The sequence below is a fragment of the Canis lupus genome, chromosome 7, assembly GCF_048164855.1.
Source record: "Canis lupus baileyi chromosome 7, mCanLup2.hap1, whole genome shotgun sequence".
NCBI classification, from domain to species: Eukaryota; Metazoa; Chordata; class Mammalia; order Carnivora; family Canidae; genus Canis; species Canis lupus.
The window spans coordinates 31650182-31668490 of record NC_132844.1 but is presented as its reverse complement, the minus strand read 5'-3'; the positions used below and the strand labels follow the sequence as shown (position 1 = coordinate 31668490).

Below are 18309 nucleotides of genomic sequence, written 5' to 3'. Positions count from 1 at the left end.
CATTTTTTATCAGACTCTCAAAAGGGTCTATGACCTTCTTAAGCTCCCTACTTACTAGTTCTTATCTAAGCCTACCTTTCTTTTGCTGCTCTAAAAATTTTAAATCCTAAAATACCACTATTCTGAATAAATGTATACTAAGCCACTATCAGATATGTTTATATTCTTAAAATTTGTAAACTGTCAGAAGCTAGAAGCCATCTCTCAATCATTTTTAAATCCTAAGTGCCAAGTGTATAGCATAGCTGAGTGGCTCCCATAAATGCTAACACATTCCATATGATCCATGATGTATACATTTGATATTGATAAATCAAATTCTAGACAAAATATATTGAGTAGGTTTGCAGTTGAAAGAAAATTTGGTAATTTATTTGTATTCAGATAATTATGATAATCTCAATTATTTTGCATTTTTGGGATGGTATAGCTAAGTCTGGTAGCTAAAGGCTAATCTCTGTTATTACTTTTTAAAATATAGATCCTTTTGATGGAGGATTCTCTTTAGCAAAAGATGTCAACCTTAATAACTAAATGTTGTCATGAATGATAATTATACTGTGTTGTAACAGGTTGGTGTTCTTAGGACTATAATAACATCTAGGGTTTAGTTTTCCCTTTTACTAAATTCCCTAAGTTTCGTTTTATTTGGTTTTTACTGCCCCTAGTTTATACTACTTTGTTATATTTCTTTTACTTTTGAAAACAGACAGTAAAAAAAAAAAGAAAAGAAAACAGACAGTAGTGATAAACTAATGCATAATTATGTTAACTACATATTACATAAGTAAACTATTTGACAGGCATTATTACCAGAAGAGAGAAATTGCTTTATTTGCTAATGAAATAAGGTACATGAATCTTGGAATAAATATTTTTGCCTAAACCTTTTAAATTTTTAAATTTTCTCCCTAGATCCTGATGAATAAGTATCTGAGAAATAGAAGATTGCTGCATTAAAATGACAATTATTTTTTACTTTGTTAGGTAATTTCAAAAAAAGTAAACAACTTCTTCATAAAGCTGTAGAATGTGGAGCAGTACCACTGGAAATGCTGGAAATTGCCATTCAGAATTTAAACCTTCAAAAGAAGCAGCTGCTTTCAGAGGAGGAAAAGAAGAGTTTATCAGGTAAATGTATTAATGTGTACTACTACTTTTCTGTGGCAAAAAATTCAGGATAATTTATTTATGAAGATTTTATTTGTTAATTAGAGAATGCGAGAGAGCATGCACATGGGCGCACAGGCAGCTGGGGCAGGCCACTGAGAGGGAGAAGCAGATTCCCTGCTGAGCAAGGAGCCCCATGTGGGGCTCTAGCCCAGAACCCCAGGATTATGACCTGAGCCAAAGGCAGAAGCTTAACCCACTGAGCCACCCAGGCACCCTCAGGATAATATTTTTTTTTAAAATACCATCTTTGTAGGGGATCCCTGGGTGGCTCAGCGGTTTGGCACCTGCCTTTGGCCCGGGGCACGATCCTGGAGTCCTGGGATCCAGTCCTGCATCGGGCTCCCGGCATGGAGCCTGCTTCTCCCTCTCGTGTGTCTCTGCCTCTCTCTCTCTCTATGTCTATCATGAACAAATAAATAAAAATCTTTAAAAAAAAAATACCATCTTTGTAGAATGATCAAAATCTAAGATTAAATTTTAGATGTAAAGGAGGTAGGACTTTAAGGAGTAACAAAATCTTTATTAACCCTGTTGGATTTTTTTTTCTTTAATCAAACCCATTAGTAACACATTAAAAACAATTCAGTCTAAGCAAGAGAGTGACTTTTTATTTTTAGAAATAGGGACTGTGCCTTTTTTCTGGGGAAACAGGTATGTCATGAAAATTACAAATTATAGTTAGAGAATTGTAACATCTTCATGTCTGCATGTCATATTTGGGAACGAATGTTTACTATAAATTATCTTCTTAGATATTCTTTTTTATTTTTTAAGATTTTTGTTTATTTACTCATGAGAGACACAGAGAGAAGGCAGAGACATAGGCAGAGGGAGAAGCAGGCTCCTCGTAGGGAGCCGGATATGGGACTTGATCCCAGAACTCTGGGATCATGCCTTGAGCCGAAGGCAGACATTCAACTGCTGAGCCACCTAGGTGTCCCATTACTTTTTGTGTATTTCTCGTGTCTTAATAAACTTAATTACACTTGAAAATTTTTTACAGTATCTATGGTATTGACTACTCAAGAACCATTCCCCAATTCACTTGGACATTTACAGAATAGGAACATCAGTTGTGATTCCAGAGGACAGACTACAAAAGCCAGGTTTTTGTATGGGTAAGGAAACTGAATTTGGTTTTTAGTGTTCATCATACATTTACATTATTTATACATCTGCAGATGTATTTTCACATTACAGTAAAAATACTAGCAGTTAATAGAAATACATATGTTAATATTATTCTTTTAAAAATTGGGATATTTTCTTTCTGTGTAGAGAGAACTTGCCCCCTCAAGATGCAGAGATAGGTCATCGAAATTCCTTGAAACAAACAAACAAAGCTAAACGGGTAAGTTACTTTTGATCTATCTTGATTAAAATGATAGCAGTAAGGTATATGTTTATTTTTTAGTTAGTTACTAAATCTTTCAAAATTTTTTTAGTCATGCCCATTTGGAAGAGTCCCAGTTAACCTTCTAAATAGCCCGGATTATGGGAAGACAGATGGTTCAGTTTTACCAAGTTTTACTAAAAGGTATGTTTGAATTTTAATTTTTCAATTTGTTTTCAATACTCAAAGGTTGATGACAGAATCCTTTATTGCATAATAGTAATTATGATTAAATATTTAGTATTAAAGGTTACCAAGTCTCTAAATGCTATTAGGACAAAGGAATGAGTAGGAAATATGACTTTATTTTGCTTTTTCACTCTTTAAAAATCAAAGGAATGGGGGGCAACTGACTGGCTTAGTTGGTGGAGCATGTTACTCTTGATCTCAGTGTTGTGAGTATGAACCCCATCTTGGATGTAGAGATTACTTAAAAATAAAATCTTAAAAAAGAAAACTAAAGGAATGATTAACAAATTAGGAAAGAAGGAGAAAAAAATATTACATCAATATTAAGCTTAAAAGTTTATGAAGATGTCCCTGGGGTAAAAACAAATGTTTGGACATTTCTTGCTTAAGAAGTAACCTCTCTGGTAAGACTCTCTTCCTCATATATATGAAAGTCTTCATAGCAAGAGTGGAAAGAGATCTAGAATTTCTTTACTAGTTCATTCAAGGAGAAGAGCAGCCATCAGTGGGAAAGATGATTAATTCGCTCATTTGCTTCAGAGCCCAGAGCATCAAGAGGTGGGGCAGGGCAGGTAGAAATGAAATATTGCTCATCATATCCAGTGTGTTCTCCTTCCTTCAAGTTGGGGTATTTATCCCTTTTTAAAAAATGGGATCTAGTATTCCAGTTTAGCTAAAGAAATTTTTCTGGTCTGTTCTTAACTAACCATTCTTGATTTCTTATTTCTATTAAAAAGCCTCCTTGGATTCCAGAGAACCATTTTACAAATAAACTTCAAAAGTACAACTGCTTGTTTTTAGTTGGCATCTTCTTTAATTAAAATCTTGTCATGCTTAGGGCTTGACCAAAGATAGATATTAAGAGAGCATTTTGGTTATCCAAAATCTAGAAGATAACTTTTGTTGTCTCCACTTCGAACACCTAGATGAAGAATAAAGGAGACTTTCTCCCAGTATAAATAAAGAACAAAACCAAGCCAGTCATTTTCTTGGTGTTTGTAATGACAGACTATCTGCTAGGCATGGTAGAGGCCCATGGGAAGGTTTGTACTCTGGTCCTTAAGCTACTTCAATCTGAAGTTTAGTTTTACCTATATTCTGCTGTCCCATTCTCCATTACCACAGTCATACTTAGTTACAACTGTTACTTAATACATAATGAAGTAATACCTATCTCTGTTGGTTTTGTCACTGCCAGCACCTAATTTAGATACAATTTAATTACATTTGTATTGTAATTATGCTATTTAAATTTTTTTTCAAAAAAATCTTTCTAATTAAGTGTACATATTGTTAAAAATTCAACTTTAAAATGGAAAAAAAATAACACATTATAAAGATTAATTTCAAGTTAAGCTTTAAAACAATTTTGTTTTGTGGGTAATAGACAGACCTCTGGATCAGAACGCCGAGATATAATTGTGTCTGGATCTAAATCAAGTGGAAATGATTCCAGTGAATTGAGACATTTAAAGGTATTTTGATTTTTAAATCTTTACATGGAGCATGTGAGAGAACAGGAGTAAAGGGTCCTGGTCCTGGATCCATAGAGTTTTTTCTGGAGAAGGTATCCAACAGAGTTCCTGCAGCCCCAAGAGTTATAGGGACTACTAATGGGAAGTACTATGGAAGTCCTAAACTGTTCCTCCAAAATTGAGATGGTAGAGAAATGATCGGTGATCTCCCGGGATACCTTTGAAGTAACAATTATTATGCATAAGTTTAAGTAGATTAGTTGGCTTGGGTTTGGGAATAGCTGGGGAGCCATTCCCCCCAACTTTTGTTTCTTGATGTGTTTAATTATTTGATCTGACAGGGCATCTTATGCAGCAATGAGAGTAAATTATAATGTATCTTTGTGAATTCAAAGATACAGTTTTAGTCTCTAGGGGTTTTTTTTTTTAGGGGTTTTAGGGGTTATACTATTTTGTACTTGAGTTCAACTGCTGGCCTCACAATTTTTGCAATTCCTTTTCCATGGTCTGTGCTTATTGTTTTAACTAATCATAGCTATCTTAGAGAATAGTTTTTGGATTTAAAATAACTACTGTTTTAGACTTATACAAATCTTAATTTTCACTAACGTTATTTTTGGGGTAAAATAAAATCATAGTAACAAAATAATGAGACATGTCTTATGTTGGATTCAAAATTTCAGTCTCTTTTATTAAGTGAATATATTTTAGCAGTTGATTATGTCCTTTGAAAGCACATATGGCCATTCCCAATGCCCTAATCAATAATTGAAGAAATTAATATTAGAGTTTGTCTGTCTACATCTGATTATAGTAGGTAGTTTACTTAGCAATCTTTTCACATAGATGAGACTTCAGTATTTTGAACACTAAGAGAAATTAGTGCTGTTACTGTTTTTTTTTTTTTAGTGCTGTTATTTTTGAGACTTTATCTTTTTTGATAACTTAATTCTTTCCATGTAGTCTATTCAAAATATCAATTCCAAGGAATCTCTGATGTCAGATGAGAAGAGTTCTGAACTTGATACTGATTCAGTAACCCTAAAGAATAAATCTGAATCAAGTCTTCTAACAAAATTAGAAGGTAAGAGAAACAAAATAAGCTTCCTTAAATAAAAACAATACTTTGTTGCTTGTGGAAGTTGACCAGCCATCTAAGAATTGCAATGTAAGAGTGCACCTATATCTCTTCATTTTGTATGCCAGTTGAATGATGTAGAATGTTTGAAAATGTATTGAATTCTGCAGCAACAGAAGTTTGACTAAAAGGTGCATAAAAGGAAGAGTGGAAGGACATTACAATGGGGTTGAGTTAGGTTTCTCAGTTGGCTTGACAAATACTTTCTGGGAAAAAAAAATCACAGAAGCTGTATCTGTAGGACAATTCTCTCTTTTTTATCAAACATTTGATTTTCTACTATATGAGTACTATGATAAATGTTCTAAGGGTATACAAATGAATGAGACAGTGTCCCAAAGAGATTGCCATCAAGCATGGGAGAGAGACTTTTAAGTATAATGCTGTGTAGAGTTTAGAAAGTGTCATGAGAACCACATAAATAAAGTGCTAGAGAACTCAAGAGAGTAACATGAAGAACTAATTGATTTAGGGTAAATAAGAAAATGTTTTATGGAGGAAAAGAAACACAAAGAACTGTTTGGGTTTAAAGAGGAAGAAATAGCTGTGATAGAGTATTTTGGAGAGAGGGAATAGCAAAAGCAAAAGAATAAAACATTTTAGAAACCAAGACAGTCTAGTTATGTGGAAAACTGTAACAGGTCATGTAGAAGTGGGAGATAAGACTCGTAGACTGAATGCCAGGCTTAAATTTTTTTTGTAGACCTCAGAGTACCATTAAAGATTTTTGAACAAGATCACAAATTGGATGATTCCATCCAAACAAATGTTGCAAGATTGACTATTTTTTCTTTAATTGGACAGAGGAGGAAAACTGGGACAAACTAGGCTTGCTGAGACTCTGGTTTACAAACGGAAACTTTCCTGGTATTAGTCCTGGAAGTTTCATACATCAGTTTGACCCTCAGTCCCCAACAAACTGGGACTGTTAATCACCCTGGAATAATCTCTTTTGTCACTATTTTGACTAAGAAGAGATTCCTATCCCTAGTATTTGAAGGGAATTTTCATGACCTCTATTATGAACTGGTATTATTGAAAAATCATCTTTACCAAATATGCTTGTTATTAGTAGTAATCTGACACCTATTTTAATGTTTTTCAATAAATGCTTGTTGAGTACCTACCTACACAGTGCCTGTGATACCTTCTTACATAGTAAAACTTCAGTCACAAAATTTCCCAAATCATGAGTACAGCCCAGTGAAATAGCATTCCATTCATACACATTTCTTATGGGTGTATTCAAAGATTGAGGTTATAGGGTCACAGGATGTGCATATGTTCAACTGTGCCAGATATGCCAAATAGTCCTGTAGAATAGTTGTGCGATGCCTAAGTGGCTCATCGGTTGAGCATCTGCCTTTGGCTTGAGGTGTGATCCCAATCCTGGGAGGGAAAAAAAAAAAAAATCCCTGCATGGAGCCTGCTTTTCTCTCTGCCTTTGTCTCTGCCTCTCTCTCTGTCTCTCATGAATAAATAAAATCTTAAAAAAAAAAAAAAAAAAAAAAAGATTGTACCTTTGACCAGATATTTTGCTCTTCCTCCATCTTAGTCTCAATTGTTTTATTGTTGGTTTTTAATTTTAGACATTGGATGCTGCTATGTGATATGTCATTGTGGTTTTATTTATTTTTTTAAGATTTTATTTATTTATTTATTCATGAAAGACACAGAGAGGGAGAAGCCTGGAGAAGCAGGCTCCATGCAGGGAGCCCAATGTGGGACTCGATCTCGGGTCTCCAGGATCACGCCCTGGACCAAGGGAGGCGCTAAACCGCTGAGCCACCCTGGGATCCCCATCATTGTGGTTTTATTTTTTTATTTTTTTATTTTTTTTCATTGTGGTTTTAATTAGCACTTCTCTGATGACTTACAACATTAAATATCTTTTTCTGTATTTATTGGCCTTTTGGAAATCCTTTTGTGAAGTACTTGTTTGACTCCTGCAATTTTTTCTTGTTGATACCCAGGAGATATTTATATTATCTAAATATAATATCTAAATATAATATCTAAGTATCTTTTGTTGGATATATGTGCTACAAGTAACTTTTTCCCATTATGTAGTGAAGACTTTTTAAAACAAGAAATTCTTAAATATCAAGCATTTTAATTTATCAGTCTTTTCCTATGTGCTGTTTCCTGTGTCTTTAAACAAATCTATTCCTATTCTAAGATCTTCCATATATTTTAGATGATTTATCATTTTGCTTTTCACATTTGGATTTATCTTCTACCTGAACTTAATATTTGTGTATATGTAAGATGAAGTATCAAGATTCTTTTGGGCTTTTTTCTCATATAGATATCCAGTTGGTCTAGCATTATTTATTGAAAAGACCCTCTTTTCCCTCACTGAATTATAAATTAAGTGATCTGTGTGTGATGTCTGCTTTTGGGTTCTTCTCCATTTCACAGTTCTTTTTATCTATTTTTGTGCCAGTATTACCTTAATTACTGCAATAAGTATATCTGTCAGTTGTAAAATCTTCCAACTTCATTCATCTTTGAGGTTATATCAGCTATTTAGGCCTTTTGAGTTTCTGTATAAATGTTAGGATCTATCAGATGCAAACGCCATTTTGTAAAAAAAATGAGATTTTGACTGAGATCCTAACGGGACAGGTTGACATCTTAACAGGTAAGTTGTCTCATCCACTAACCTGGCAAATCCCTTCATAAGTAGTCTTTAAATTGTTATCGAGAATCATTTTCTGTGTAGAGATCTTTCTTATCTTTTGCTAGAGTTACTCCTAGATATCTGATATATTTTTGATGTGATGCTGTGATGATGGATAGGATCTTTTTTTTTTTTTTTTTTTTTTTTTTTTGCCGTAATGATGAATGGAAAGGATGATAGGTGGAGATCTTAACTCATTCCTTATTTTAGAGGGAAGCTTTCAGTATTATCATACCTTGTATGATAATTGCTATAGATTTTTGTGGCTACTCTTATTAGATATCAAAACAGAGTGAATTTTGCTCTACACTTAGATTACCATTAATTTTTTGTGACTTAGTGTTGAACTTAATCAAATGCTTTTTCTGTGTTTATTGAGTTGATCATATGTTCTCAGTTCTGATATTATGGCAAATTAAACTGATTGCAAAAAAAAAAAGAAAAAAAAATAAACTGATTGCAAAAGTTAAGCAGCCTTTGCATTATTCCTAAATAAACAACTTGGTCACAATTCATTATCCCTTTTGCATATCAGTGCAAATATTTAGGATTTTTACATTTGGGGCACCCCTGGTGGCGCAGCGGTTTAGCACCGCCTGCAGCCCCAGGTCTGATCCTGGAGACCCGGGTTCGAGTCCCGCGTCGGGCTCCCTGCATGGAGCCCGCTTCTCCCTCTGCCTGTGTCTCTGCCTCTCAGTGTCTCTCTCTCTCTGAATAAATAAATTAAAAAAAATACTTATTTAAAAAAAAGGATTTTTACATTTATTATGGTAGGAATGAATATAATCATAGAATAGTAAATATATTGTTGAGGCTCTCTTGTTTGGAGACCATCAAGAAGGTAAGATACAGGCTAACTTAAGGTAAAATTTTTGTTAAAAAAACTAGAGGTCTATGAAAAGTAGTGGATTAGTGTCTATTAGTTAGATCTTATGATATATATGTGTTTTTAAATTTTTACTAATTTATTTGGTGTCTTCTGGTGAGGACTGGAAGTATTTAAATTCAGAATGGATTCCGATAGAGCTCTAGGTAGCAACTTAGGAAGATGGCTGTATGGCACCTCAGCAAAATTGCTTGCTAAAAACAAATTGTCAGCAGCTGACTTAAAGTTTTTAGTGTCCTTATTTTTAAGAGTGAAGTACTAATACAGTTTGTAATATGTTCTGTAGATCAGATTTAATTTTGTTATTATCAAATTTTCTTTCCTTTTATTGGTAATAACTACAAATGCAATTTCAGAAACTAAGGAACATCAAGAACAAAATGTTACAGTGAGTAACCAGAAACAGTGGCAGTCTGTGAGAAAGTCAGAATGCGTAAACCAGAATCCTGTTGCATCCTCAAATCTGTGGCAGATTCCAGAGGTTTCTCGAAAAGTTGATACAGAGGTAATTTTCTTTTCTTCTCAAGTGTAACATTCCCATTGTTTGTAATGTGGATGATCATTTAAATGTTTTCTTCTTTTATTAAATCCTTATGTACCATATTTAGTGGAATAGTTTTACTTAAAGGGTTTTTTTTTTTTTTTTTTTTAATTCACAAAACCGTGATCACTAAGAGTCACAGATTCAGTAAAAGTGTATGTCAAGCTGAAGTCTTTTATTTTCAGTGGTATTTCTAGATTTCTGGTAGACCACTGCTAGGAGTCAGCAAACTGCAGCAAATCTAGTCCCCAGTCTGACTGTAAAACGTGTTTTATTGGAACACAGCCATGCCCATTTATTACTTTTTTATGGCTGCTTTTGAACTGTAAGAGCAGAGTTGAGTAGTTGTAACAGAAGCTATCCGGCTTAAAAGCCTCAAATGTTTATTTTCTTGCTCTTTACAGAATACAACATGCCGATCCCTGAACTAGTGCAATGCTGTACTAAAGCATTTGACAATTTCCTATTGTCATCCCCATGGATAAAATAGGAAAGTAAAACTAGACAATATATATGAATTTATAACAGATTGAATGATGATTCCCAATGGCCATAAGTCATTTCAGAAGGAATGATCTGGTAGGCTACTAGAAAACCATACCTATATATAGTCCATGGTTATACATTCCTCACTCTTTCTTTTTGGTTATAGTGTAACTCAGTGGTTCTCACCTACTTTGGTGTTGGGGTCCTCTTTATACTCTTAATTATTAAGGCCTATAAAGAGTTTTTATTTATGTAGGTTGTATATCTGTTTTATTGTATTAGAAAATAAATAAAACATTTAAAAACATTAACTTATTAAAAATAATAATAAATCCATATGACATATGACTATAGTCATATATACTTTTATGAAAAATAAGTATTTTATGTTTTCTTTCATTGAGGTATAGTTGACATATAACATTTTTTTCATGCCTACAACCTAATGATTGAATATTTGTATTATGAAGTGATCACTACAAGTTCAATTAATATCTATAGGCATACAGCTACATAATTTTTTTGTGAGAACTTACAAGATTTATTCTCTTAGCAATTTTCTAATATACATGTAGTATTAATAACTATAGTCACCATGCTACACATTATATCTCCATAACTTATTTATTTTGTAACTGGAAATACCTTTGGATCTTTTGACCCCCTTCACCCATTTTTTCTGCCACCCACCGCCACCTCTGGCAATCATTAATTTGTTCTGTGAATCTCTGAGGTTGTTTTTTTGTTTGTTTTAGATTTCACATATATGCGATAGTATGCAATATTTGTCTATCTCTGTCTGGTTTATATCACGTAATAATGCCATCAATGTTCATCCATGTTGTCACAAATGGCAAGATTTCATTCTCTTTTATGGCTAATAATATTCCACTGTGTGTGTGTGTGTGTGTGTGTGTGTGTGTGTGAATGTGAGAGTGTGTGACATTTTCTTTATCCATTCATCCATTGATGGACACTTAGGTTGTTTCTATGTCATGGCTATAGTAAATAAAGCTGCAGTGAACATGGGATGCATATATCTTTTCAAGTTAGTGTTCTCATTTTCTTTGGATAAATACGCAGAAGTGGAATTGCTGGATCATATGATAGTTCTATTTTTTTAAATATTTTATTTATTTATTCATGAGCGACAGAGAGAGAAAGAGAGAGAGAGAGAGGCAGAGACACAGGCAGAGGGAGAAGCAGGCTCCATACAGGGAGCCCGATGTGGGACTCGATCCTGGGTCTCCAGGATCATGCCCTGGGGTAAAGGTGGCGCTAAACTGCCGAGCCACCCAGGCTGTCTGATAGTTCTACTTTTAATTTTTTGAGGAGCCTCTCTACTGTTTTCCATAGTGGCTGCATTGATTTATATTCCTACCAGTAGTATACAAGAATTCTCTTTTCTCCACATACTTTGCCAACACTTGTTATTTCTTCTTTTTGATGATAGTCATCCTAAGAAGTGTGAGATGGTTTGGATTTGTATTTCCCTGGTGGTTAGTGGTGTTGAACATCTTTTATGTACCTATTGGCCATCTATATATCTTTGGAAAAATATGTTTATATGACTGTTTACATCTTCTGCCTATTTTTTAATTGGATTGTTTGCTTTTTTGGTATTGAGTGTTAGGGGTTTATTATATATTTTGGATATTAACCCCTTATCAGATATAGGATTTGCATATATTTTCTCCCATTCAGAGGGTTGCCGTTTATTTTGTTAATGATTTCCCTTGCTGTGCAGAAGCTTTTTAGTTTGATACAGTTCTACCAAAGCCTTTGCTTTTGGTGTCAGATCCAAAAAAAAAAAAAAAATCCTTGCCAAGACTGATGTCAGGGAGCTTACTGCCTGTATATTCTTCTGGGAGTTTTATGGTTTCAGGTCTTACATTCAAGAGTTCAATCCATTTTGAGTTAATTTGTGCATATGGTACAAGAAAGTCGTTGTATTATACTTTTGCTTGTTGTTGTTTTCCCAACACCATTTACTGAAGAGACTTTATCTTAGTTTATTAAAGATCTAAATAATGAGGTAGTAATGTTAGATGGGAAAAATTGTGACAGTTTAAATCATGGTTCATATGAAACACCTTTTCCTTTTTAAATTTGAAAGTCAATAGCATGGTAAAAGGACTCAAAACCATTTATTTGTCATTAGGGAAATGCAAATCAAAACCACAATGAGATACCACTTCATATCCACCAAGATGGCTATAATTAGAAAGAGACAATAACATGTTGGTGAGAAAGTGGATATATTGGAACCCTCATACACTGCTGGTGAGAATGTAAAATGGTGCAATAACTTGGAAAATGGTATGGCAGTTTCTCAAAAGGCTAGCCATATAGTTGCCATATGATCTAGCAGTTGTACTTACAAGTATATACTCAAGAAAACTGAAAATCTCTATCATACAGAAACTTGTACATAAATTATGTTCATAGCAAATAAATAAATAAATAAATAAATAAATAAATAAATAAATGTTCATAGCAGCATTATATATAACCCTGAATATCCATCAACTGGTGAGTTAATAAAACGTGTACTCTAAATTTATTATTTCATTTTATTATTCAACAATGAAAAGTAATGAATTAGTAATAAATGCTACAACAGGGATGATCTTTTAAAAACATGTGAAGTGAAAGAAACCCTATCACAAAAGGCCACATATTGCGGGATCCCATTGATAAGAAATGTCCAGAATAGGGACATCTGTAGAGACAGAAAGTAGATTAGTAGTTGATACAGCTGGGAGGAGTGGGGAATGGAGGGTGACCACCAATGGATATGGAATTTCTTAGAATGATGAAAATCTTCTGTAATTAAATAGTGCTAATGATTGTATACTCTTGTGAATACATTAAAAACCATGAAGAGCACACTTAGGAAAAGAAGAAAAAGAAACCAGGTGGTTTCCTGAGAATCCCTGCTTCTCCAGCAGCCCTCTCAAGTAGAGTGTTTTCTTTCTTTCTTTCTTTTTTTTTTTTTTTTCAAGTAGAGTGTTTTCATCTCACTTATCACTTACCTTATATTTGGAAACTCCTGGTAGCTATGCCCAGACCATTTCTTCTGCAAAGCCCTGACTTTGTGAGGCTCCTGCTTTCTGGATATACCATCCTGTTCCTTGCTCATTGCTGTTGTCTCCGAACATCTTAGTGACTCCCCAAAATTCCTTAAAGATACTAGCCTTGGATCACTTCCATCTACTTCAAATTCATTACTTCTTCTCCCTCATGACCATTTCCTTAATTTCACCCCAGCTACCCATTCCCATATACTATGGTATTATTGATTAACGAAAGACTAGTGTTCAGAAGTACAGAGTACTTATTTAGATTATAAAAGTTCACTAATGGTTATAGTAGCCCTCATGGCAGAGAATATTAGATCCTGTTTTGTTAAACAGTACTGTGTCTTCCCTCCCTTTTTAATCTCTGAGGAAAATATAAGAGGCTTTGGAATTTAGAGTAAAAGAGCTATAATAAGTTTTTGGAAGTCTGGAATACATACATTTTACTCATTTTAGCATGCTTGTGTATTTCATATTTTTCTGTTAGAAATTATAATGTTTGTAAAATTATTGAATAGGTGACTAAAAACGCTAAATTGTGATTTTTTTTGTATTTTGATTTAGCAGAAACAAACCATTTTTGAGCAACCTGCCTTTTCAGTTTCAAAGCAGTCACCACCAATATCAGCACCTACATGGACTGATCCAAAATCTCTTTGTAAAACACCCAGTAGCAGTGCCTTGGATGATTACATGAACTGGTAAAATTACTTTTTGGTGTTTAGTTTGGCACAATAGAAATAACATGGGCTTCAGGGCCAAATAGATCTGTAGTTGAATCCTGCTCTGTTACTTTAAGGAGTTTCCAAACTTCTGTTATTTTTCTGAGCATTAGTTTTTTCATCTGTATAAAGGGAGGGGAAGATGGCTGCAATACATATTTAAGGATTGTTCTGAAAGTCTCTTAATTATATTGTAATCTATACCTACAGTCTATAAGTACTCTAAATATGTAAGACTTCTTGATAATTATACATTGCCACATGGATATCTTTCTGTAATTGAGAGATTTTAAAGGTTAGCATTCTTAGACTGGATAAAGGGTAGTAGGAACATTTTATAGCAAAGGAGTTATTAAATGTTTCTGATAGTTTCTGGTTGGTTGTATAGGTCACATGGTTCTGGAGTGTTCAAAAGTAAAGGAGTTGAGTGGATGGGAATAAGGGATGAGTAAAGAAAGTGGATGGTCAATGCTGATTGACAGGAAATATAATATAAGGATATTGCAAAACCAAATTAATGACATTTCAAAGAAAGACAATAAAGTAATGTGGCACATCATATCACTCAACTAGTTGGCTATATTTTTAATATCTTAGAGAATACCTTAAGTCCATGATGCCTTTTGCTTTTCATTTTCATAATGTAAATGATCTTAGATCTTAATTAGAACTAGCCTTATAAAAGAGGTTTTATAACCTGGTCTCTACCAATTTAATCCAGTTATATATTACTATATATTAATATATTGCTATATATTACCTCATTTTATTATACGTGGAATATTTTAAAGAATGGTTGCTCCCTAGAATCATGATGTATTTTTTTGTGAAGCCAGGTTATTTATTATCTACAAATATTTGTAGAATTCCATTGTGCCAACCACCATTCTAGGTGTTGAGGATGTGATAGTGAATAAGACAAGCAAAGCACAAATGTGAATTCAACAGCTTTAAGCTCAAAAGCCAAACTCCTCTAATATAATTTTCTTTCAGATATTTCTAGCAGGCCATTGTAGAACATAATTGTTAAAAAGCACTCATAAGCTCTACAACTAGCCATAGGCTAATGTTTGCCTTGGCTAAGGCAAAAGTCTTATAAAATAACTCCAAATCCATATTTTAAATGCCATCTTATTAATCTTACTAGTTAGGATTTTTTTGTCTAGGGACAAAAATTACTTTCAGAAAGAATTGCTTCCAAATGAAATTTCTGGTGATGGTGTATTTAGAATAATTAGCTTAGCTAGCTATATTACTAAAACTGACTTGGATTCTGTTTGATGTAATGCATTTAAGTTTATATGCATCTTTTAAAATCATACAAAAACTGAATCAGAATCTTGTTTACAATTTTAATGTTTTAAATTAAAACTGTATCTTTCCTAGTTTTAGAACTCCTGTTGTAAAGAATGACTTTCCATCTGCTTGTCAGTTGTCAACACCTTACAGCCAGCTTGCACATTTCCAGCAGCAACAGCAGCAAATACCTGTTACTCCACTTCAAACTTTACAGGTTTGATAAGCTTTATTTATGATGGTATATTATTAAGGTATGATCAAATGTAAAGATTTATTTTCACAGCATCTAGTTGTTAGGAATGATCTTAAGAACTTGTCCATTCCTAGTTCTATGAGGCAAAACACTTTTCTAATGTCTCATAAAAAATACCTTGTGACTTTAAGAGGTTAATTATTAAAAGCTAATGAAGTTTTTTTTCATTAACTAGGCCAAAAGATCCACTTTGAATAGCTAGACAAAATTTCTCTTGTAATTTAGGTTACTTTTTATTCTTCTTCACTATTTAAGTCTGCTATTACTGAGCAGCATCATTCATTGGCTGATTAATTTATAGGTAAGTTTTCAAGAATATCAGAGTAGCAGTATGAGATGCTACTAAAATATAAAGTAATTATAAAAATGAAAGAAAAACTTTTTCCTGGTGAAGTGATTGTATTGTCATCTAGAGAAAAAACACTCTCCTGATATCAATACTAAAATTAGTTTCTAATAACTATCTGAGAGGCATCTTAATAACTGGTAGAAAGCTGAACTCTGAAGGGAGACTTTCTGGCCATGAATCTTGACCTCACTACTTAACCAGCTCTGTGATCTTTTGTAAGTTACTTAAATTTTCCATACCCCTTTCATCATCTATAAAATGGGAATAATAAAGCTACCCACCCTATAGGATAATTGTGAAGATTAAATTAATATATATGTAACTTTTATGAAAGAGCCTGCTACTTAGTAAATAATAAAAATTAGTAGCAATTGTTATTTAAATAAAACAGCTAAAAACTAGCAAAAAAAAGCCCATACAGGTAATTAGCTATTACAAATTAAGAGATAAAAAAAATTAGCTGGCAGAAGGTAGAACAATGGTCATCAGTATCTAGAGAGGGGCAGGAATGGAGAGTTACTGTTTAATGGATGTAGAGTTTCAATATGAGATAATGGATGGAAGTATTTGCACAACAGTGTGAATGCACTTAATGCTGCCACTGAGTGGTATACTTAAAAATGGTTAAAATGCTAAATTTTTATTATGTGTATTTTGCAATTAAAAAAAAAAGAACAAAAAAGGGGTGCCTGGGTGGCTCATTCCGTTAAGCTTCCACCTCTTGGTTTCAGCTCAGGTTATGATCTCAGGTTCCTGAAATCCAATCCTTCATTGGGCTCCATGCTCAGTGGGGATTCTGCTTCTCTCCTTCATTCTCTCCTTCTCCCCTTGCTCACGTACTCTCTCAAATAAGTAAATCATTTAAAATATAAAGTATAAGAAAGCTGACAATAGGTTATACTATGGAAAGAGGAATAGTGTTATTCAGAGAATAAATTACAAAGGAGAGAAAGATGATCAAGTTTGCCTATGTATACTGATTCAAAACACATTTATTGAGTTACTACTCATGTCAGGACCCTGTTTGAGTTGATTTCTACAAGTCAAGTCATGACCAAGTGGAGTTGCCAGGAGCCTTCTAGAAAAGTCCAGTGTCAGGAGGAAACTGAAAAGGGTCTAGAGTGTGACTGGAGCTCAGGCAGAGGCGAGGTGAGTCTTAGGGTTCTGCTGGGCCCTTTATTTTTGCTTATTTATTTATATATGTATGTATGTAAGTGGATAGGCTCCATACCCAGTGTTGATCCCAGCCTGAGGCTCAAACTCAACCCTGAGATCAAGACCTGAGCTGAGATCAAGAGTCAGATGCTTAACCAGCAGAGCCACCCAGGTGCCCCTCTGCTGGGCCCTTTAAATTTTACCCCAAGAGGCAAGAGGGATAAGAAGCTGTGCTATAGTTGGTAGCAGGGAAGTGAAGTGATCTTATTTGCACTTAAAAAAAAATTACTCTGGGGACGCCTTCTCGTTATGGAGAAGGAGATTTCAAGAGAGTTCTACCATTTGGGATCTAAAGTGGCACAGTGGTTGAGCGTCTGCCTTTGGCTCAGGGTGTGATCCTGGAGTCCCGGGATCGAGTCCCAAATTGGGCTCCCTGCATAGAGCCTGCTTCTGCTTCTCCCTCTGTCTACGTCTCTGCCTCTCTCTCTCTGTCTCTCATGAATAAATCAATTTTAAAAATCTTGAAAAAAAAAATTACTGTAGCCATAGTGAGGAGGATTGGCCAAGGGGCATGTGGATGACCCATGTAGGAAACAGCTTCACATTGGTATTGAACCAAATAAGTCAGAAGTACTTTACCCTAAAAACTGTCAGCAGTTAGAGGGAGGAGACATTGAACTGCTTTCTCCCCTCTCAGGAATTTTCAGTTTAAGTATGAGAGGATCCTCCAAAATGATGAGGGGTGGGAGCAGGTGGTGAAAAACTTTGATGAAATTTTAACTTAATGAAAAATAAGAGGTACATATTTCAAAGCCTAATACTTGCTTAAAGAAAGCCTATCTCATGACTCAGCAATGTTTTTCTACCCTAGAGGTTAAAGAAATTAGAATCCTTATCTTTTACGTTTTGGAGAAGGAGATTTCAAGAGAGTTCTACCATTTGGGATCTGAAGCAGGACTTGGTTAAACTGACATGTATTCAGACCTTGTTTCAACTTCGTGAATGAGCTAGCAAGGTGCTTTTTGTGTCTTTAGTTTCCGTGTCAGCCTCAAATGATTCCTTTCACTGTGCTCCATCGAGCAAAGCATTCGTATGTTCACAGAGAGCTCTAGCATAAGGGAAGAGAAGAGGGGGCTTGTTGCAATAGGATATCAGCTGAAAGTTTGCTGAAGTTTGCTGAAGCGGATGCTGAAGTTCAAATCAACTATCATGTTGAACATCACCCAGCAAAAGGAGAGCATTGCTGAAATTCACATTTATCTGATTGACTCTGAAGCTCTAAGTATCTTAGAACACTGCTTTCTTTATAATGTAATGCTAAATGAAAAAGAGTATAAGTATAATTGTTTATATATGTAAATTAAGAGGTTTATGTAAGAAAAAAGAATAAGGTGAAAAGTAATAAGCTTGTGAGTTTGGACATTAGAAGAGATCTTAAATCTTCTATTTATTTATGTTTCTAAAAAATATGAGTGAACTAATGTAAC

At 34.2% G+C, this 18309-nt stretch overlaps 1 protein-coding gene across 4 annotated transcripts in view; it reads left to right on the top strand.

Annotated features, from left to right (window-relative positions):
• Nucleotides 1–18309, top strand: part of TTK (TTK protein kinase) — a 43763-nt gene that overhangs the window by 5981 nt on the left and 19473 nt on the right. For 3 of the 4 annotated variants that reach the window (XM_072832259.1, XM_072832256.1, XM_072832257.1), the window contains exons 5-13: nucleotides 988–1131; nucleotides 2177–2291; nucleotides 2452–2524; nucleotides 2619–2710; nucleotides 4143–4230; nucleotides 5194–5314; nucleotides 9294–9442; nucleotides 13609–13745; nucleotides 15153–15279. In XM_072832259.1, coding sequence (XP_072688360.1) covers nucleotides 988–1131; nucleotides 2177–2291; nucleotides 2452–2524; nucleotides 2619–2710; nucleotides 4143–4230; nucleotides 5194–5314; nucleotides 9294–9442; nucleotides 13609–13745; nucleotides 15153–15279 — 1046 coding nt within the window. The remainder of the gene's footprint in view (nucleotides 1–987; nucleotides 1132–2176; nucleotides 2292–2451; nucleotides 2525–2618; nucleotides 2711–4142; nucleotides 4231–5193; nucleotides 5315–9293; nucleotides 9443–13608; nucleotides 13746–15152; nucleotides 15280–18309) is intronic. The other variant, XM_072832258.1, reaches the window with a different exon arrangement.